Raw genomic sequence first — 19,393 nt, 5'->3', positions numbered from 1 at the left:
AAAAAACTTTAATGTTAATAGCTCTTGCTTGGCTACAAGTTCGGAATACGATAATTTTTTTTTTTCCAAATTGACCGTTTTTAAGAGATCTTCAGTTTGAAAAAGAAATTACTGATGTCTCAACTCGTAGTCGATAATTATGGTCAGTCAAAGTTTATTCGTTGTTAAGAAATTGAGTAAACCAGGGTTGTAACATTTCTGTCGTGTACCCATCATTTTTCTCGAAAAAAAAACTTTAATGTCAATAACTCTTGCTTGGCTACAAGTTCGGAATACGATAATTTTTTTTTTTTTCAAATTGACCGTTTTTAAGAGATCTTCAGTTTGAAAAAGAAATTATTGATGTTTCAACTCGTAGTCGAGAATTATGGTCAGTCAAAGTTTTATTCGTTAAAAAAGTTTTGACCAACCATAACTACTTGCTACGACGAGTTCAAAAAGCGGTAAATTTTTCTTTTCAAATTCAAGGCCTTGTCGAGATAATTGGGGAAAAAAATAAGCTTTCTGAACTCGTAACAGATAATTATTATCGGTCAAAGTTTTTTTTTTTGTTAAAATTAAGGGGCACTCCATAGAAAACGAAAAAATTTAAGGGTACACGAGAAAATATCGTTAATTTGAGTAGAGTTGAATTTAACTGAACCGATTTGAAATTAAATCAGAAGACCTTAATCTTCAAACCAAACTCGAGTGTCGACCGTCGACAGTCGAGTTCATCCAAACTCGAGCCCAAACCGATTCTCGATTAATTTCATTCCGTATCCAAATCCCACCCATTACCACGAAACTCAAATATCCGGCCGAAACTAACGGTAGAAAGTAGAAACTAGAAAGAAACTAGAGAGTAGAGACCACACAGCAGGAGGAGAAAACATGGTAGAAGAAGATGGTCATCAATGGCGGAAAGAGATCGTACCTAGGGTTTTCACTCTCGTTAGCTCTAAGCTTCCACAACGCGACCTCATCTCTCTCTTACTCGTCTCCACCTCGCTTTATCGCACTCTCTCTTCCTATCCTTCTCTCTGGCAGGTCTCTTCTCTCTCTAATCCTTCCATTTTTTCGATTAATCTTCAATTTTAGGGTTTCTGTGATTGTATGAGTTTGTGATTTTGTTCCTTGAATTGTTATTTTAGGTGCTTGAATTCCGTGAAATGAACAATGCTGGTACTCGATTATTATCTGCTCTTTCTCTGGTTAGTTGCTAAAGTAGAATCATCGCCGTTTCGTATGATTATGTAGAATTTGGATGTGATTTTATGTAAGTTTGAGTGATTTGTGAGGTTTATTGCAGAGGAGGTATAAGCAGGTCAAGGAAATTAACCTTGAATTTGCGCAGAATGTTGAGGATACACATTTCGAGCTAATCAAAAATAAGGTGAGCTGCTAAATTTGACCAAGGCGGATTTTGTTTCATCTCTCCGCTATGGTATTTTAATGGTTGCGATTAAATATGAAACTTATATGCAAATGAAGATTGGAAAGTAATGCGAGTAATTTATGTAGCCGTTCTGTAATTGTATGTATGTGATAACTGGTAAGGCCTGGTTCCTTTGGACTTAATTTCCGTTCAGTTCAGTCCACGTAGTTTCAGTCCTAAAGAACCGGTCCGAAGTCCAAGACTTTTTACACTTTGTACGACAAGTTTTTGGTCTACCATTGGTGTAGGTTCTGATTCACTCTTATTGCTGGAAGTTTTCTGGGGAGGGTTTTGGGGTGTAAGACTAATTTTGTTGCGTATGATCAACATTAATTGTGAAGGTGCCTCTAGCCTTTACTTTTTAATGAGATAACTGAAATTCCCTGTCGACTTCACGCTTATCAATCAACGTAGGGATGTAAGTTTTTAAATTATTAGTTATCATTACTTATCAACATTAAGAGGAATTATTACTCCATATGGAGGTAATGCATTACTTGAGGGGGAAGGTAGGTAACTATTACTCCCCTTAATGGAGGGACTATTAATTTTTATCCATTTTTATCTCCAACCCCCATCCCTTACCTCCATTTTTTAGTTCATTTAAGCTCTATTACTCCCTTAATAATTACTCTCATCCCAAGCAAGCCCGTAGGTGTTATACCTATGACTTAAGTTGGCGCTAGTTTTTTGGTTCATTATTGGTTAGTACCTATTATTTCATTTCCAATAAAGCCAAAGATTCACTATTGGTTTGTTGTGGAATAAAGAAAAATAGCTCACTAAACTCTCTGATTCAATTATCATAAAGGTCGTCTGGATACAAGCTTGTTGTGTAACATAGGGGTTGACCCACATTTCCCAAATCATAGACGGCAGCATTAGAGGCACTTGGCTGATGTTATTTTTATTATATGTAATGGTTATTGTTCGTTATGTTATACTCTTATAAGTGTCTATGGAGTACCTAACAAGGGAGGAGGGTGCAAAGAATGAGATTAGTTAAAACCAGAACTATATAATCATAACATACAAATCTTAAAGGCAACATTGTAATGAAGGCATGAAGCTGCAATATGAGCCGAGGCTCAAACAGTCAAATCTTTTCAGTTCTGTAGGACTTTGATGTTATTTTGTTACAGTTTTATTATGTCCCGGGCCTATAAAATACAACTTGAGTATTTAAGCATATGATTTAGGTGCCTAAGCCCTACGGTTTCAACTTACCATCATGAGGCATACTTGTATAGACTTGCAGACTTGCAGTACCCTTTTTTTCCTGGTTTTAAAATTCAATACATTTTATGTCTTTGTTTGCATGTTTTCTGTTCTAACTAGATGTTGTGATGGTCAGTGCTCCAGCTCTCTTGAAAACCTCGAGATCTTGAATTTGAATGGCTGTCAGAAAATTTCTGATAAAGGAATTGAAGCGATAACTAGTGCATGCCCTACATTGAGGGTCTTTTCAGTTTATTGGAATGTGAGGTACTTGTCCTTTGCATTTTTAAATACAACTCATGTTTTTGACAATGAAATTTAATATCTTGCTGATAATTATGCTATCTAATTCAGGGTGACTGAAGTAAGCATACAGAACCTAGTGAAGTACTGCAAAAATGTTATTGATCTGAATTTGAGTGGGTGCAAGGTATGAATGTTTCTGTATTGTTACATCTTCCAAGAGCATTTCATTATCATTACCCTAGTGCCTCAATTCCTCAAAGGGCTCTCACTTCAAGTGGGTATTAAGGCGGAATCCGATGTATGTAGCCGTTCCCTCAATAATAGGCATGTACTTTCCAAATGACCCTTAGCGGAAGATGGGATGATTGTTTACTACTTCATTGAAAAAATAGTGTAAAGGGTTTGAAGAGCATTTTTATTCTAGTTTATCACTCCTTGAATCTTCGGCTCGATTAGAATGGAGGGATATACTAAGAGCGTTTGTGTTTGATACCTCAAAATTCTTCAATCGGTAGACATTTTCACTTTTCATGTTCATATTAATGATGTTCCATGACTTCCATCACAGTAAGTTAGCTGTCTAAATTCTCTAAGAGAGCCGAAATGGGGCTGAGGTTTAAGCATATCTAGGATTTAATTCCTAGAATAATCCCAGTGGTTCTCTCTCCCAATCAGATTAAAACACTGAACAGTGAACATCATGGTCCATATTGCAAGGCTGCATCTATATTTAGTTATTTACAGCGTCCAGCTTATGTTAAATGGTCCTGTTTTTCATTCTCTTATTTTCTATTTACCTTAGCAGTAAACTAGTGTTGCCACTCACAATCTATGCAGTGAAGTCAAGTTAAGGCTAGTCTTGTTTGTTTATCCTTTCCTCCTTTCTGATTACCCAGAATATCTCCGACAGAAGTATGCAACTTATTGCTGACAGTTACCATGAATTGGAGTCTTTGAACATAACAAGGTAAATGTAATCTCAGCCTTACAAGTTTTGATTAGTAAAAGACATTAGGGATCAATCATGCCATTCTATTTCCTGAATCTTGGAAGCTGATTCCGCTGATAATTATAGGTGCATCAAAATAACTGATGATGGCTTGAAGTGCATATTGAGCAAGTGCCCATCTCTTCAAAGCCTAAATCTGTATGCCCTTTCGAGGTATAGTGATCTTATGTTTGTTGGTGCTATGTTTTTCTATTCCAAATAGGTGTTTATAAATGATGAACATGTTTGTTCGTTTAGCCTGACAGACAAAGTTTACAAGAACATATCGCTTGTTAACCAGCTCAAATTTCTGGATCTCTGTGGTGCTCAGGTACAACTATTTTTCCACTGTAGTGTACAGGAGTAGTGGAACCTCTAATTCTGTCTTTCATCTTCTGATAAGTCTGATTGACAACTAACGTGTTAATTATTATTGGCTTGTCAGAATATATCAGATCAAGGACTATCTTCTATAGCCAAGTGCAATTATTTGGTTTCTCTCAATCTGACATGGTATGCTAAGCACAAGTTGATATAAAATGTTTGAGTTGTTATATAAACGGACCAAGAATACATCGACTTACAGTTATTTGTCCCCAACAGGTGTGTGCGTGTCACTGACGTTGGAGTGATAGCCATAGCAGAAGGATGCAAGTTTCTTGAGCTACTCAGGTAAATTATACCTCAAACTTGCCTTATTTTCTAATTCTGAAAGTTCCAAGTGATTGCTTCATATTTTTCGGGGTATTGATCTTTTGTTCTTTACATTACTTTTCACGAGTCTCAGAGGTATCACATATTTTGCAACCGTTATTTATAAGACTGATACATGTCCTTCCTCTGAGAATATGCATGACAGGTTATGACAGCTTTTTATGGTGGTCTATTCTTCTTGCTTTAAGAGCATGCCATATGACGTTCTTTGTTAGAAGTTATAACCTATTTCCAATTGAGTCGAAGTCTCCCTAATTTTTGGTTGTAATTATGGTGGAATAAAGCGAAAATGCACACTAAACTAAATCCACCATATCGCTGGATTTGCAGCAGTTTTCTTTTTTGTCCAATTCACTAGAGTTGCCACATTTCTGTTTGTGACAAATAATAATTAAATTGCAGGAGATTTTTACCCTTAGTGTTTACTAAGAGACTACATTTTCCTACTTGCAAGTGGGCTACCGAAAGATTTGTGCAAATGCACAATGTCTATTACCGACGTAGTTTTCATTATAAGTTATCCGGAAACATCATCTTTGCGTTGTTAACACTAAGTCTGCATACTCTTAACAGTCTAACCCGCTTACCCTGCCATTTACTGGAGCCCTTGAGTTATTGGTGTGATAGTATTTTGTTAGCTTACCCGTGGTACTGCTAGGCGTGCTAGCTGTTGTTTGATCTATCTCTATATAGACACTTTCTATAGTGTGCTATCCTTCTGACATGTTCGTAAACTGCAGCTTGTTTGGAATTCTCGGCGTGACAGATAAGAGCCTCGATGCACTCTCAGGGTCGTGTCAGAGCACATTGACAACCCTTGATGTGAATGGATGCATCAACATTAAGGTACGTGCAAATTTCAACTAATCAATTTCTTTCAGAGAAATGTAAAAGTTGAAAGGGACTGCAAATAATCTAATACTTAATTGAGCAATCCTTATTTTGTGTGATGTCTTCAGAGAAGGACGCGCGAAGAACTTCTTCAACTGTTTCCGCGTCTACAGTGCTTCAAAGTGCACAGCTGATGCGATGCTCATGGGGAACTTCTTCATACTTGGTTAGAATTGGGTGGAAGGTGTCCCAAAATCCTTGCTAATTTTGCAAAAAAGTGTCGCCTATAAACCAAGTTAATTTGCTCCTTTGAAAACAAAAATCATCCACGAGACTGGCAAAAGTTTATTCGTGTTTTCAGCATACTATTAAGGTCGGTAGATCTGATTCCACCTTACTCCGACCATTTCCAGCCGCTATGTCAGGAGAGCCTTTGAGACAACACAAATGGTAATGTTTTTTGGAGCATGAGCTAGAAAACAATGGAAGTGAGGGAATGGCGACTTTCTGTTGTTAATTGTTGCACAATTATTGGATTGTAGTAAATAATATTTAAGTTCTTACAACCTTCAATCCATTTTTTTTTTACATTGTAATTCATTTCTATATGGTATGGTAGTTAAAAGTAGAGAGCATATTCTTCTAGATTTAAAAATGAAAAAAATCTAGGGAAGCAAAAGGAAAACACAAAAAGTTTGTTAAGACGACAATAAATTATTGCACATTCAAAAAGTTACTGTATGTAGGTTTAACAAAGTAAGTAGTCACCAAATTTATTTGAATACTTTTTTTTAGCATATAATAGACCGATTCAACAATAAGATCATATCCTTTTGGACCGAAATTGTCTGAAAAAAACAGACCCCAAGTTATTACTACCAAACAACCTATTAAGTAAACACAAAATTTCATTTGTGACGGCATATATCCGTCACTTTGGAGTGACGGATACCATTTTCCCTCACAAATCCCAAATAGAGGAGTGAGGGAAGCACATGGGGGTGTCCCCACCTTGTCCCCCCTATCCGTTTTGTGAGTGACATTATCCGTCACTTGCTCCGACCCGTCTTCAGCAAGACTAATTGTTAAGTAAAACCTTGCAATCAATCTATGTCACGACGGCCCTAATCATCTTCCTTAACTAACTCAAAACACTGAGGTCTTGTTATCTTGGACTTGGACTTAACTGAACTGATTTGAAATAGATTTAATGGATCTAAACCGATGATTTTGTACGTTTAAAAAAGTTCAGATCTTATGAATTCGGTTAAAAGCTGTTCCGATCCTATCAATTTAGTTATAAAAATTTAGCAAAATTAAGTCTAAATGTCATTCTTGTAGATTCTGCAATGATATTTTATGTTCTACAAGTACTCCCTCCATACCACACCAATGGTAACATGGACCCACTTTTCTCCTCACAAAAAGTGGGTCCATGTTACCATTGGTGTGGTATGGAGAGTATATAATTACATGGATGGACAGATTATACATATAAATGGATGATGAATGGCCCCTATCAACTTACATCCATCTAATCCTTTTACTCATGATGATATCAAAACTCATATGATCATGTTCTATTCGAGGAAATGAGAATAAATGAAAATGGAATTATGTCGGAGAGATGGCTGAGTGGTTGATAGCCCCGGTCTTGAAAACCAACACGGTTCTTTGTTCAAAACTATCGAGGGTTCAAACCCCTCTCTCCTTTTAATCGTTCTCCAGACTTTTTTTATTTTTCAACCAGACGGGGAAAAATAAAGGGAAAGACTCGGCCATCTTGCCAGGATGGTAGAATTAATGTAGGACGACTTTTCAAATTGCTAAATTTGTTTAGTGGCCACCTAATTCATGCGAGTGCAAAATTCCAAAAATCGAAAAAAGGGGTGTGGCTCGCTGTCAAAATTTCATTCAATTTGATATAGTCCATACTGCGAGAAGCCGAGAAGGCTGATACATAAGAAACGAACTTCAAAATTCTTAATGAATAGCCCTACTAAGCTCTTTGTTTAATGACCATATAACCGCGGCACAACAATCTCTATTTGTGTAAAGAGATCAATAAAAGCAGCTCTGTAATGACGAAATTTGGTCTCTAATCATGAGTAACCAATGCCGCGTGACTTCATCAACTAAACTAGCGGTCGCATATTCACATTGAAAACCAGCGGAATATAATTTCAGCGACCAACACAAGAATCAAGTTAAGAAGAGAAGTACACAATATGGCCTTGAAAACATGTGGGATAATTATCATATATTTTGGGGAAACAAGGCATCAACAACTTTATACCAGTGGCATTGCTTTTGTACTGAGAAAAATGGGGGCACTATAACACCCTGCTAGACAAAATACAGAGAACCTAAAGACGAGAGACCCCGACTAGAACAGCAAAGCTACAATCTGTGTTGCTTCTGTAAGAAATTTGACAGAGTAAACATCATTACTACCCATATTGAGCTCACAGATAAACCTGTGACAATTTCTATTAAAAAAAAAAGAAAATTTTTGAATAGGGTCGATCATCTTTTTCTATGGGACAAGGTAAGATAATACAGGGCGGATCATAGCCATACCCCGCGAGGCGGGGAAGAACTTACGAGCATGAAACTTACGAGCATGATCGGTCGTTCTTACAATGACTTGCAATAGTTATATTCATCAGCTCTGCACAATTGTGTCAACATACCAGCCAGGAAGCCTGTTAAATAAAAAAGGACTCCCTATCAGATGGAGAAGAAACATTTGTACATACTGTATACATGAAATCAGCTACTTTTAGGTTGATACACATCAGCTCAGCAACAAAAGATATATGATAGTAAGATGTTTGGAATGCAAACAATGAAAATGATGAATGCAGCTAATAACAAGAAACTGCATACTGTGTATTGCGCCTACGACTATGATATCAAGTATCGGTTTTAGCCTTTTTTTAGGTGAAATGTGAATATTATTCATAAACATGATAAATTACAAGCCTTACTTCCAAGCCATACACAGGGACAATATTAGAAATAATTTTTATCTTATGCCAATCCCCCTACTCCGGTCAATACCTATTCGATGCTAGACTTTCCATATACGAGCTTGGACTCTAGGAAGCACAGCCCCTTGAATATCGGTTTTAGCCTTATCTCAGAATTCGGTGTCAAAGCCAAATCACAGTCATACCGTCTCAAAATGTGGAGATTGCGTTGCAATAAATCTTGGTTTGAGACATAAAACTTGGAATAAGACCTGATTACAGTGGATACCTTCTCAAATGTGGTTTCAGTCTTAGTTTGAGAAGACCTTAATACAACATAGACATGATGCACCACTGGTTTTTTGAGCGATTATGTATATTTTATACGTAATAAATATCTTGGATTTCTTGAGCAACAATAGCCCCCTAAAGTTTTTTAAAGGAGGCTAACATGTAAATAAATGAAAGATAACTGGGAGAAGATAAGGGTAAACAAAAAGAATTAGCAAAAAATATGGGATTGCACACTAACGCGCCTCGGTGGGCCTCACTAGTTGCGCCTTACTGTCAGAGCACCTCGCACTTTTTAAACAAAGGTCGCGGTAATTTCCAAACCTTATAACACGGCTGCAATGCAATGTCGCTGACATTTAATGCTTTAGAGCATTAACCTTCAAATGCGAATGTACTGACAAGGCAGCCTAAATTTAATATTATGGATTTATGGTATGGGCATGTCATTTATAAAGAGTCTTGTGCAGGTTATCATTGAGAATAAGCTACATACAGCCAAAACCAAGTTGAAATTCGACTAATTATTGAGATTGACACAAGTCATCTAACCACAGATAACGCACAATTGAGGGATAATTCAAAGAATACAAGTGCTCTACTCGGGAAAAAAAACAAGATGCTGATTTTAGGATGTTTATACTTTGTGAAGTAAATAAAATATGACGCAGTTACCATAACAGAAAGTCTATGTGCCACATACCCCCAAGGTGCTAACGTCGAATTCTTGGCTGGCAACGGAATTCGGCCAACAGAGCTATATGATCAGAAGACCACTCTGGAGAAGGAAGCGCGGTATCCTTCCTCAGACTATCCTCATCAAGTAGTTCAAGTAATGACTCTACCGTCAAAGAGTCCGCTGAAACATCAAGGAGTTTAAATTAATTTCATCTCAATACATGCTCTATATAAACACAGAAAGGGCAATAACCAGAGATCAAACATCGCCACTACAACAGCAACATCTTTACCACAATGCCTCAGAAGCTCTGCTTTATGGCAGAGTGAGGGGATCGGGCGTGACGTCGCATGTGTTGAACACACAGATTGTTTGATAAGAAATGCCACTTGTATGGGACTATTCAACGATAACAAAACCATTACCTGTGTAAAATATGTAATCGTGTGTCCCTATAAAATCTCTAGTACAATTCGTAAATAACGGCTCATTCGTCGAAGGATCCATTCTTCTCCTCTGTTGCTCTAGTCCATTCCCTCGTGCAAACGATGAGTAGGCACTCACCTAGAAGTTGCAACCATATCTCATTTAATCCAAAAATAGTGAAAACTATAAAAAAAACTAGCCAAGTACGATGCAAGATTTCCCTGATTACCAGTGGTAGGTGGTGTATTAGCTTTGAATGAGGACGCAATATTCCAAGAGGATCCACCCCTAAATCGAGATGCATAGGATCAACTTTGCCCATTGCAAGAAGCAAGTGAGAGGCACTACACAAAAATAATACAGATGTTATTTCAATTGAATAAGCAGAATTTCAATAGCATCAACTTTCAGCACTCACAAATCACAATAAGCAAAAAATTGTTTTTTCATTAATTCTTTATTTATTAATGGTATTGTGAATTATTATATACGAATTGAAAAGTATAAGGTACATTTAAGCTAATTTTTTGACTTTTAGATTAAGAAAATTATGACCTAAAACTCATCTCAACTGATATTGACCCGACCCGAACGCACACGACTCGAAATAGCACAAACCGATCAAATTGGCTAACCAAAATGAACCCGGCCGAAATCGAACTGAAACCAAAACTAAGGTCAACCCAATTTAAATCGAACCAATTTAACCTAATCTGAAACCGAGCCGAATGACCCGTTTGACAGGTCTAAGCACAATGGCATAGGACTGACCTGCCAGGAGTGGAATTAAAGTCCCCACAAACCAACATCGGGATATCAGCACTGACAGCAATCTTTTCCAACCCTTTTAATAAAGTGTGAACCTGAAGACAACAGAGCAATTATTTTATACAACACATCCACAAAACAATGAGGACCAGCCACCAAAAAAACAAGTAAGAATTTGTTTTCCATACCTGCCATAGTTTGACGTCTTTTAGATCTTGCTGAACATTTACATGGGTATTGGCCTGATCCACATCATCAAAAGAGAAGCAAGGATAAAATCAGGGATCAAGAAAATGACAAACAACATGTGACGAATATGAAACCATGTCAAGTAAGAAAACATGCAGGATGTCGAATATAAAAAAAAGGCAAACATGAAAACTTGAACGTCATGCTGACAAGTGATAAGCCATTATCTTGACGCTATACAGTAACACATGGCAAAAAAAAATTAAATGTACTACTAGCTAATAGCCAATAAAAGTATTGCACATCTGACTTGATACAAATAGCTCTTAGAGACAACTGCATACTTAATACTGATCCACCAACACTAATCCACCAACCCAAAACCCTGAAATGCTCATTTTCCTCCCATCCCGGAGTTTCTACCTAAAGCTTAAAAAAGCAAGACCATGACTGGCTAAACTGAATTGAAACATGTAATACTTGCATCTCTTTTCTTTCTTGTGAAACGCACTCCGGGAAAAAAAAAAAAAAAAAAAACAATTTTTGAAAGGTTGCAAAAATTAAGACTATTTCACAGGATCAACACTCCACTAAATTTCTTAATCCCTATGTTCATGGACCAAAAAACTAAATTATCTCACCATTATTGTGACTATAAAAACTCTCTCCAATTCAAAAATACATTTCCTATTTGGTTGTTTCTATAGTACTTTCCACTTTCTTTGTGGGTCCGCTTTTTGGGTGTAAAAAAACCTCATTCTCCCAAGTTTGATGGGTAAATTGGCCAACCAACACTTCTGTACAGTTCTTCACTTATTGCCATTCAGTATGTGTAATAGGCCCACTTGTACTTTACACCCATTTTTTTATTGAATTCATTATAAATAAGCTGTTGTGAAGAAAGGAAGATATTAGCGAGTCAGAGGGGAGTATATACGATTCATCATTTAACTTCACAATAACTTAATGATACTCACAACACAAAGAAGCTGCCGTTTTCCAGGGTTATCAACACCCTGATGACCAAATTTAGCTTCCAGAACGGCAATAAGTGCAACATTATCCTGCAGAAGAAATCAAGTGGTACCATCAAAGACCCACAACATATTCCAAGAAAGACAAACAATGAAGCGATAAATGTGAGACGCCCAAACAGACGATCTGCTAACCTTGACAAGTCGACTCAATGCTGTTTTTTTCTGAGTACTAGGAACAACGGCCTCTGTCAAGGACTGGGCCGCCTTGTTGAATTCAACCTACAAATAAAAAATAATTCCTATCAGAGTGCACTAATAGAAAAATATGGAAAAAGGATCGTTGTACAAGGAAAAATGAAAATACACGAACCTCGTATTTTTTTACATGTGCAAATCTGTCTCTACGGAAAAATGTTGCACATCCATCAAGAGTATGCGTGACCTACATCAATAAAGACACGCACTAAATAATTGGCGGACGTGGTAAAACACCAAGCTCCACATGATTATCAAATACCTCTGATGTTTTTCTTTTATATAAGGCTTGGTAGCCATGTTTGTCCAGCTCTGGAGCAAAAAATTCATCAAAGTGGTCATATTGAACCTGAAAGGAAATAGCGTATACCATCCTCATCATCATCATCATAAAAAAAGGGTATAATAAAAAGTCAAAAAGTGGAAAGAGGCGGTCAGGACTCAGGAAACAGGACAGTCTCTCCAAGAAGTCAAGAACTATAATATAGCAATATTTCGATGTCATTGAATTTTAACTAAACGTTGGTATTACATCATGAACTCCCCACCCCCTCTCTGTACCCGCCAATGCAAGAGCCTTTGAGGTATTGCATTAGGAATCATACATATTTCGACCTGCAAATCTGGTAATTTAAAGCATACACTTATTTCAGCAGTCCTCAACAACTAAAATTCAGCAACGTCCAACAGAAATAGATCACAAAATGCATATTACATGATGCAAGAGAGCTTGGAAGTTTGGTCAACATATATGCAGACTTAAATTGCAAAAATTTTCTGTCCAAAGATCTGCAGATTATGTAACATACAATTGTAACCAAGAATTGCTAAAGAAAAATCAAGCAGAGACAAGTAAGTATGCTTCAATAAATAAACAAAAAAACGGCAGCACAGCCTCTGAAGAAATTTTCATGATGTGGGCACAAAAACCAATTTCTTTTCAGTTTGAGCGGTAAATGATATAATAAGTAATTAATCAAGAAATAGATTGAAGGAAAAACAGCAACTGAAGAGAGAACAATCATCTGTACCTCTTGAAGGCAAACAATGTCAGCCCGATAACCAACTATTTCCCGTAACAAATTCTGTCTTCGATATGCCCAAGAAAGGGCCCACGACGGACAGTAGCTATATGCCTCACTTGTGGCATATGCTTCAGCAAGTATGTTGTAGGAGAGCACAGTAAAATTTCCAACAGATGCAACACGATCTGAATCCAAATTCCCCATCACATCTGCCCCACTAACTGAAATCATACGACGAGGAGAAGGCGTAGGTGCAGGGATGACTCGAGATGTTGTTAAAGTCATGGGATGTCCCACCGATAGCTTTGTCTCGGCATCTACCACAACACATTCCAATTTCAGAACATGGCCAATATCATCAGCTGAAGGAGTGTATGTCTTAGCACGCCCAACTTCAAACCAAGTTTCACCACCATTCCTTTGTGTAACCTGGGCAGGATAAACTGTTGTTGAGCCATTTGACAAGTTAGTGCTCGAGGCGGAAGAAGGTAAGCCAGTACTCAGCACTCCAGAGCCTGTGCTGTTGAAACGCCCAAACAATTCATCTTCTTCAGCTCCATTTTCATTCACAGCACTAGCTGCACGGTCATGTAGAGCACGATGATGCTGCCATGCATCTGAAAAGCATTTGGGAGAGCAATGGTAGCTTTTGGTAACAGGGAGCTTAGCCTTAATGCAACCTAGGCACTGTAGAGTCGCCTGCTCAGTTGGATGTACACTGCAAACTGCAACCTTTTTGTCACTCTGTATACGATACCTGCAATTAACAGATACAAGTCATTCACAAAACAAGCCTGAGCATGAATAACAATTTCAGCGCTCAACACTTTCAATAGAATCTCCTATGCGGACAAAAGGTGATAAATCTTTAATTATCAACCCCATACTAATATCACGCTACACAGGGCTCAGATTTGATTGAGATTAATTACAGGCACTCCTCCATGGCAGATTAAAAAAAGGCAAGTACAAAACCTCTGACGCTCTGCTTATAAAGACAATGATACAGAAGAGTCTGAGAGGAAGTGGTAATGTTTACAACAAGAAGCAGAAATTAAGTTAGCAAGACAGAAATCATTCAATTTTGTTGCTTCCTGAATTAGTCTGAATTTACTTACTTTCCCTGACCCCTTTACGCAAGATCTAAAACTGAGTCAAACTGATTTCTGTAAATTTTAAAGTAGTTTTCAATACACCATCACAAAGCTTCTTCTTATAGTCCTTCGCCCACTCGACTTTGCCACAATAAAATAATGTTTATATTACTATAATGGTACACCCCAGCATATTTATGTATTTATCAGTGTTACAAGTCTAAGTGTGGAAGTAGATTCCTAAGCGACAGATTAAAGTCTCAAATTCAATCGGAACGTCCACGAACGAAAATTTAAGATGATAAAAATAGTGAAATAAAAACAGTAAAACATCATGCTTAAATAGAAAAACAGAATAGCAAGACCGACACCAAGGAAAATCTTAAAAATATTAATCCAATTAGAATTTTAGATTAAAAAAAAATGTATTCAGACTAGGCCAATCAAGTAAAAAATCTAGATTGCATCCTCAGCAGCTTCAGACCAAATCAATATGTCAGGAAGGAGCGAGCAACTAATGCAAACTAACTTCAGTAACACTTGCCATTCTCTTTTGTACTAATTGGTTAACATGAAAACATTCTTAACTTACCAGATCATTAGAGTCAAATCCCTAAGAAACAGCTCTTTAATAGAAAACTCATCAAGTTCTTCGTGAAATTAATTTTAAAGTCCTTGATTCATTTTGGGCAATATGCCACAACGGCACCGGATAGCTCAGATCTATAATACTCAAAACCAAATGAATAAACAAGCCCACTATTTCAGCTACTCCACAAATAACCTAAACCACTACGACGAAGCTAACAATCCCACTATTTCAGATCCTGCGTAAATAACTTCAACCGCTACTCTTAAACTAACAAAATGAACGAAAAAGACTCGTATACGACTAGTGCACTTAAAAAGGGAACATACTGATGTTCAAAATTTCTTCTATGATTCCCATACTAATATGGTATAGTAGCAAAAATATGAGAAAACTACCACAGAATAGCAAAATAAGAAGGAAGTTTATCTTTAGAAGAGGGAACATTATGACTCAGGCCAAACTTCAAATTGAATAAACACTTAGCATTCAAGCATTTCAAAAATTTCCTTTTATTCCTAGAAGCACAGGCATTTCAGCTTCTCCTTTGATTTGGTCTCTCATTGAAACTGAACAGAAGCTGCTCCACTTAACCGAGTCAAAGAAATAATATAAAACCGCGCAAATAAATGTATGCAAAGAAAAACTATACCAAAATATAAGCCTGTGAGGATCCTTGGTTAAAACAAGCCAATCTACCACAAACTTTTTCACCCTTTAAACGACATAAAGGCTGTGCTGTTGTACTCAACCCTAAAAATCAGTAAATAAGACAAGGAGTCTAGGACAAAAACGCAACTTTAAAACCGCAGAAGACCAAGGTGATAAGAGCAGATAAACTCACGCTCTTACAGAATTAAAAGATGACTGAAATCTCTTTACAAGGGTCTTTCCGAGGATAAGATTACAAAAGATCTTTATGCAAAACATCTCCGACTTCTCTTTATAATTCTCTTTACAAGTATTAGCTATGTACCTAGCATTATATCTCTAAATGACACACATAGATACCAAATGCAGCCACACACAAATTCTCACATAACTACGAGAATTCTGATTACTATGAGAATCCATCCTGAACCATTCAGATACTCGTGAAAAGTTCAGTTGATCGCAACACATATCCTATAAATGGCATACCTGATACCACTAATAAACAGCACAAACACAAGAGTTGCAAAAGCCATTTGATGTCAACAAATCTTTTCACTAATAGTAACAAACAGCAGCAGCAATAGCAACAACACTGCCGCAGTGGCTAAAGGCTATTAAGGGTCAGATGTACACAACCTTACCCTTATGTGAGTGACTTGTAGAGATTGTTTCCGAAGGGCCCAAAGATAAAAATAGCATAGAGAATTGCATCGAATTACAGCTAATTCACAATTAAAAGACGCGCAACCAGCTATCAAATTTCTATAATTTCGACAAACGCACAAACAAAAAAGGAAACAAACATACAATAAATTACGATAACTACCAAAAGAGTAAACCATACCACTTATATCTCAAAAACTGTCCATCAACAGGGTTACTTTCAGGAATATCATCACTAAACACACTTTTATCGGGTTTACGAAGAAGAACATAAGGCGTAAGCTCGCAACCTACAATCGGAATATCAGAGGGTAAATGAACCCTCACCACACTCACCATGCTTCTACTACTACACCTACTACTATAACTTTTTCTACAGTTCTAATTGCAATATTATCAAACCCTAATTTCTCCGCGCCCAAATCAATTATAAATTGTCGGCGGCCGTGAGCTGGCGGATCCGCCATTAACTTACACCACCTCCAATCTCGCCAGCTTCAATTAAACTTTCTCTCTCCTCCGACAAAACCCTAGAAAAATCCTTAATCCCTAATCCCTAATTTAATTACTACAAATTACACAGATATATCGCGATTTCCTTCAAACTAACATATTAAATAAATCAGAATTCGCGAATCGGAGATTTGTTTGACGAGAAGTCAAAACAATTAAGTCAATCGAACAATCAATTGAGAAATTGATGGATCGATTGAAGAGAGTAAGATCGAAAAGGGGAAAAAGAGAGATATTGGGGGAAATTGGAAAAATTAGGGTTTTAGAGAAGGGAGATTTGGTAAGAGAAATGGATTTATTGTTGATGTTGGAGTTGGGACTCTCTCTTTACTAAAACTGTCACAGTTTTTCTGGGTTAGATATTAGAAAGGAGGATGAGAAAGATGATGCAATTCATTGATTGGGGAACACTTATTAAATTATTATTATTATTTTAATTATTATTATTATTATTATTATTATTATTATTAAAATTATTTATTTTTTTATAAAATGCAACTTTTATTAAACTCAAACAATTTACAAGTAATTAGTGAGCAGCTGAGTCCTGAGATACTAACTTGTCAGATATTATTATTATTATTATTATTATTATTATTATTATTATTATTATTATTATTATTATTACTTGATGTTGGGCTATCTAATTAAAAATATTAGAGATTTAAACATGATAAAAATAAGAAATAATTGGATGTATGTTAAATCAAGAAAAAAGTATTGTTTCAATGATCATCGGTAATGTCAATAAATGAATATGATTCACGTGTTATGAACTTACGGCTATTTTGTACATTAGTTTTCAGGAAAAAGATCATGAAATTACCGAAAATGTCTTAGCCTAGTGGTTAAGACTAAGTGCGCTTCGATTGACCAAAAAAAAAAAAAAATCATGAAATTATGAGATGTCGTGTTTTAATAAAGAAGAAAGGAGAAAAGTGATTTGAAAATGAGGAGAAAATTACCATTTGTTTATACTTCAAACGGAAAAGTAAAGGAAAGGATGGATTGAGAAATTGAGATAGTTTAATAAAGGAACTACGATGAAATTGATTGAGATACGGAAGTATTTTTGAGGTGTTTATTAACATTGTAGTTCAGCTTGATTTTATTTGTGCAAACTGTACTAGATATATTAATATTAATGAGATTAATAAGGATTTCAATTTGAAAACCGATGTTATAAATCTCGGCATGATATCCAAGTTGGTTCGTAAGATCTAAAATGCATAAAGTTCGGTGTATAAGTGGAGTGTGGACATATAGTGTGAACACTGTGAAGAACTATATGCAGGTTTCCCACATCAGAGAAATAGAGATGAGTGATCTAACTTATAACCCAAGGGGCCAAGGGAATATTCTAGCCATTGTCAATTTGTTTTGGGATGGAACCTCCATAGACTTGTAAAGTGGACACTCTCTTCTCCTCGACGGGTGCGGCCTAGGCCCATCTGCGATCTAACATGCTATTAGAGCCCAAGGTTTAGTCCTAGGCTGTGAGGCGAAGATGGGTCCGAAAAGCAATGACGTTCCCGTTTGACAAAAAATTAGGCCACTATTTAGCGGGGTCCGAAAAGCGATGACGTTCCCGACGCCGAAACAAGTTCGAAAAAGAATGGCGTTCTTGTTGCTCGATCGAAAATGAGACCTTATATGTGAGGGGGTGTGTGAGAATCACATGTAGGTCTTCCACATCGGAGAAATAGAGAAGAGTGATCTAGCTTATAACCTGATGCGTGTCTTTTATATGATATTTTACACCCTATTTTACATGCATTTCAGAGCTCATTTATGTAGTTTAAGACTACTATTTGCCCCATTTCGTCTACTTTCGTATTTTTATGTAATATTGCAGATTTATGCGGAAATGAGTAGATATTGAGCTAAATCCGTCCCCGAGTATCTTGCACTGCATTTGACATGAAGTATTTACTTAAGGAACGAGCTTGGTGCGTATTTCAAGGCCCGAAAGACAAATCCACGAGAAGTTAGAAGTCAAGAATCGCAAAAGCGATCGATCGATCAAGCTCCTTGGTCGATCGACCAACCCACGACTTCCAGGAACTATCGTGCATCGCAGACGGTCGATCGACCGGTCATAGTGGTCGATCGACCAAACCGCTACTTCAGACGTGAATCAATAGATCGAGAAACTTGAAGCCCAAAGCTATGTTAGGTTTAGGAATAAAGTTACGTGAGTTTGTTATATAACGTAACCTAGTTTACAGAGATATTCATTCAGAAAATTATCTAGTTTTCCTTCTGTTCTTTATCAGTTTAGCATATCAAATAATCAGGGTTCGGGATATTACTTTCATTCGCTCTCTTAATCTTTCCGTTACCATTCATCTTCACGGTATTTTCCTCTGCTTATTTTCAGTTTCATCACTTTATCGTTCATAGTATAGAATTGTTAGTTAGTTTCCCGAAGCCATAATTATCGTTTTATGCTACCCTTTTATTCCGTCAATTTAAGCATGAATTCAGTAGTTAATTTCGTTAATTCCATTGTTGTTATCATTCCTAGTATGAGTAGCTAAATTAATTGTGCTAGGATGTAGGGAATCTATAGGTTAGGCGGCATTAAATTTAACACGGCCTGAAATCGCATGCCGGTCGATCGACTGGGTTCCCTGGTCGATCGACTGGCCACGCTGAGATTGTTTCGTTTTAATTGTTTTAATTGTTGTGTTTGACGAATCGAGTGCACGCGACCAGTTGAATACCTAGGATTTGACCGACCCGATAAAGATCGAAAGATAGGGGAGGGAGATAGCCTACTTAAGTAAGACGACTAGATTAATTAGATCGAAAGATAGATTAATTTAGACCTTTAGTCACTTTTCAGGACGAAAGTCAGTATTAGTGGTATTAGGGACCCGTA

At 36.9% G+C, this 19,393-nt stretch overlaps 2 protein-coding genes across 2 annotated transcripts; one reads left to right on the top strand and one right to left on the bottom strand.

Moving 5' to 3' along the window:
- The first annotated feature begins 778 nt into the window (after nt 1-778).
- On the top strand, nt 779-6,017 carry LOC141642210 (F-box protein At3g58530). Its single transcript, XM_074450927.1, has 12 exons — nt 779-1,029; nt 1,134-1,193; nt 1,292-1,375; nt 2,772-2,902; nt 2,990-3,065; nt 3,778-3,848; nt 3,957-4,043; nt 4,128-4,200; nt 4,315-4,382; nt 4,473-4,541; nt 5,324-5,429; nt 5,543-6,017. The coding sequence occupies exons 1-12, from the start codon at nt 874-876 to the stop codon at nt 5,606-5,608; spliced, it is 1,047 nt and encodes a 348-aa protein (XP_074307028.1). The 5' UTR covers nt 779-873; the 3' UTR covers nt 5,609-6,017.
- Nucleotides 6,018-7,646: 1,629 nt separating this feature from the next.
- Nucleotides 7,647-16,899, bottom strand: LOC141642209 (carbon catabolite repressor protein 4 homolog 1-like). Its single transcript, XM_074450926.1, has 12 exons — nt 16,178-16,899; nt 13,003-13,753; nt 12,234-12,320; nt 12,087-12,158; nt 11,909-11,995; nt 11,717-11,803; nt 10,739-10,792; nt 10,554-10,645; nt 10,012-10,126; nt 9,782-9,920; nt 9,381-9,536; nt 7,647-8,119 (listed from the first exon to the last, which is right to left on the bottom strand). The coding sequence occupies exons 1-11, from the start codon at nt 16,333-16,335 to the stop codon at nt 9,391-9,393; spliced, it is 1,788 nt and encodes a 595-aa protein (XP_074307027.1). The 5' UTR covers nt 16,336-16,899; the 3' UTR covers nt 7,647-8,119; nt 9,381-9,390.
- Between the last annotated feature and the right edge of the window lie 2,494 nt (nt 16,900-19,393).

This window comes from Silene latifolia, chromosome 2 (assembly GCF_048544455.1).
Source record: "Silene latifolia isolate original U9 population chromosome 2, ASM4854445v1, whole genome shotgun sequence".
Lineage (NCBI taxonomy): Eukaryota > Viridiplantae > Streptophyta > Magnoliopsida > Caryophyllales > Caryophyllaceae > Silene > Silene latifolia.
The sequence above is the reverse complement of the archived record's forward strand: the minus strand, read 5'-3'. Positions and strand labels throughout refer to the sequence as shown.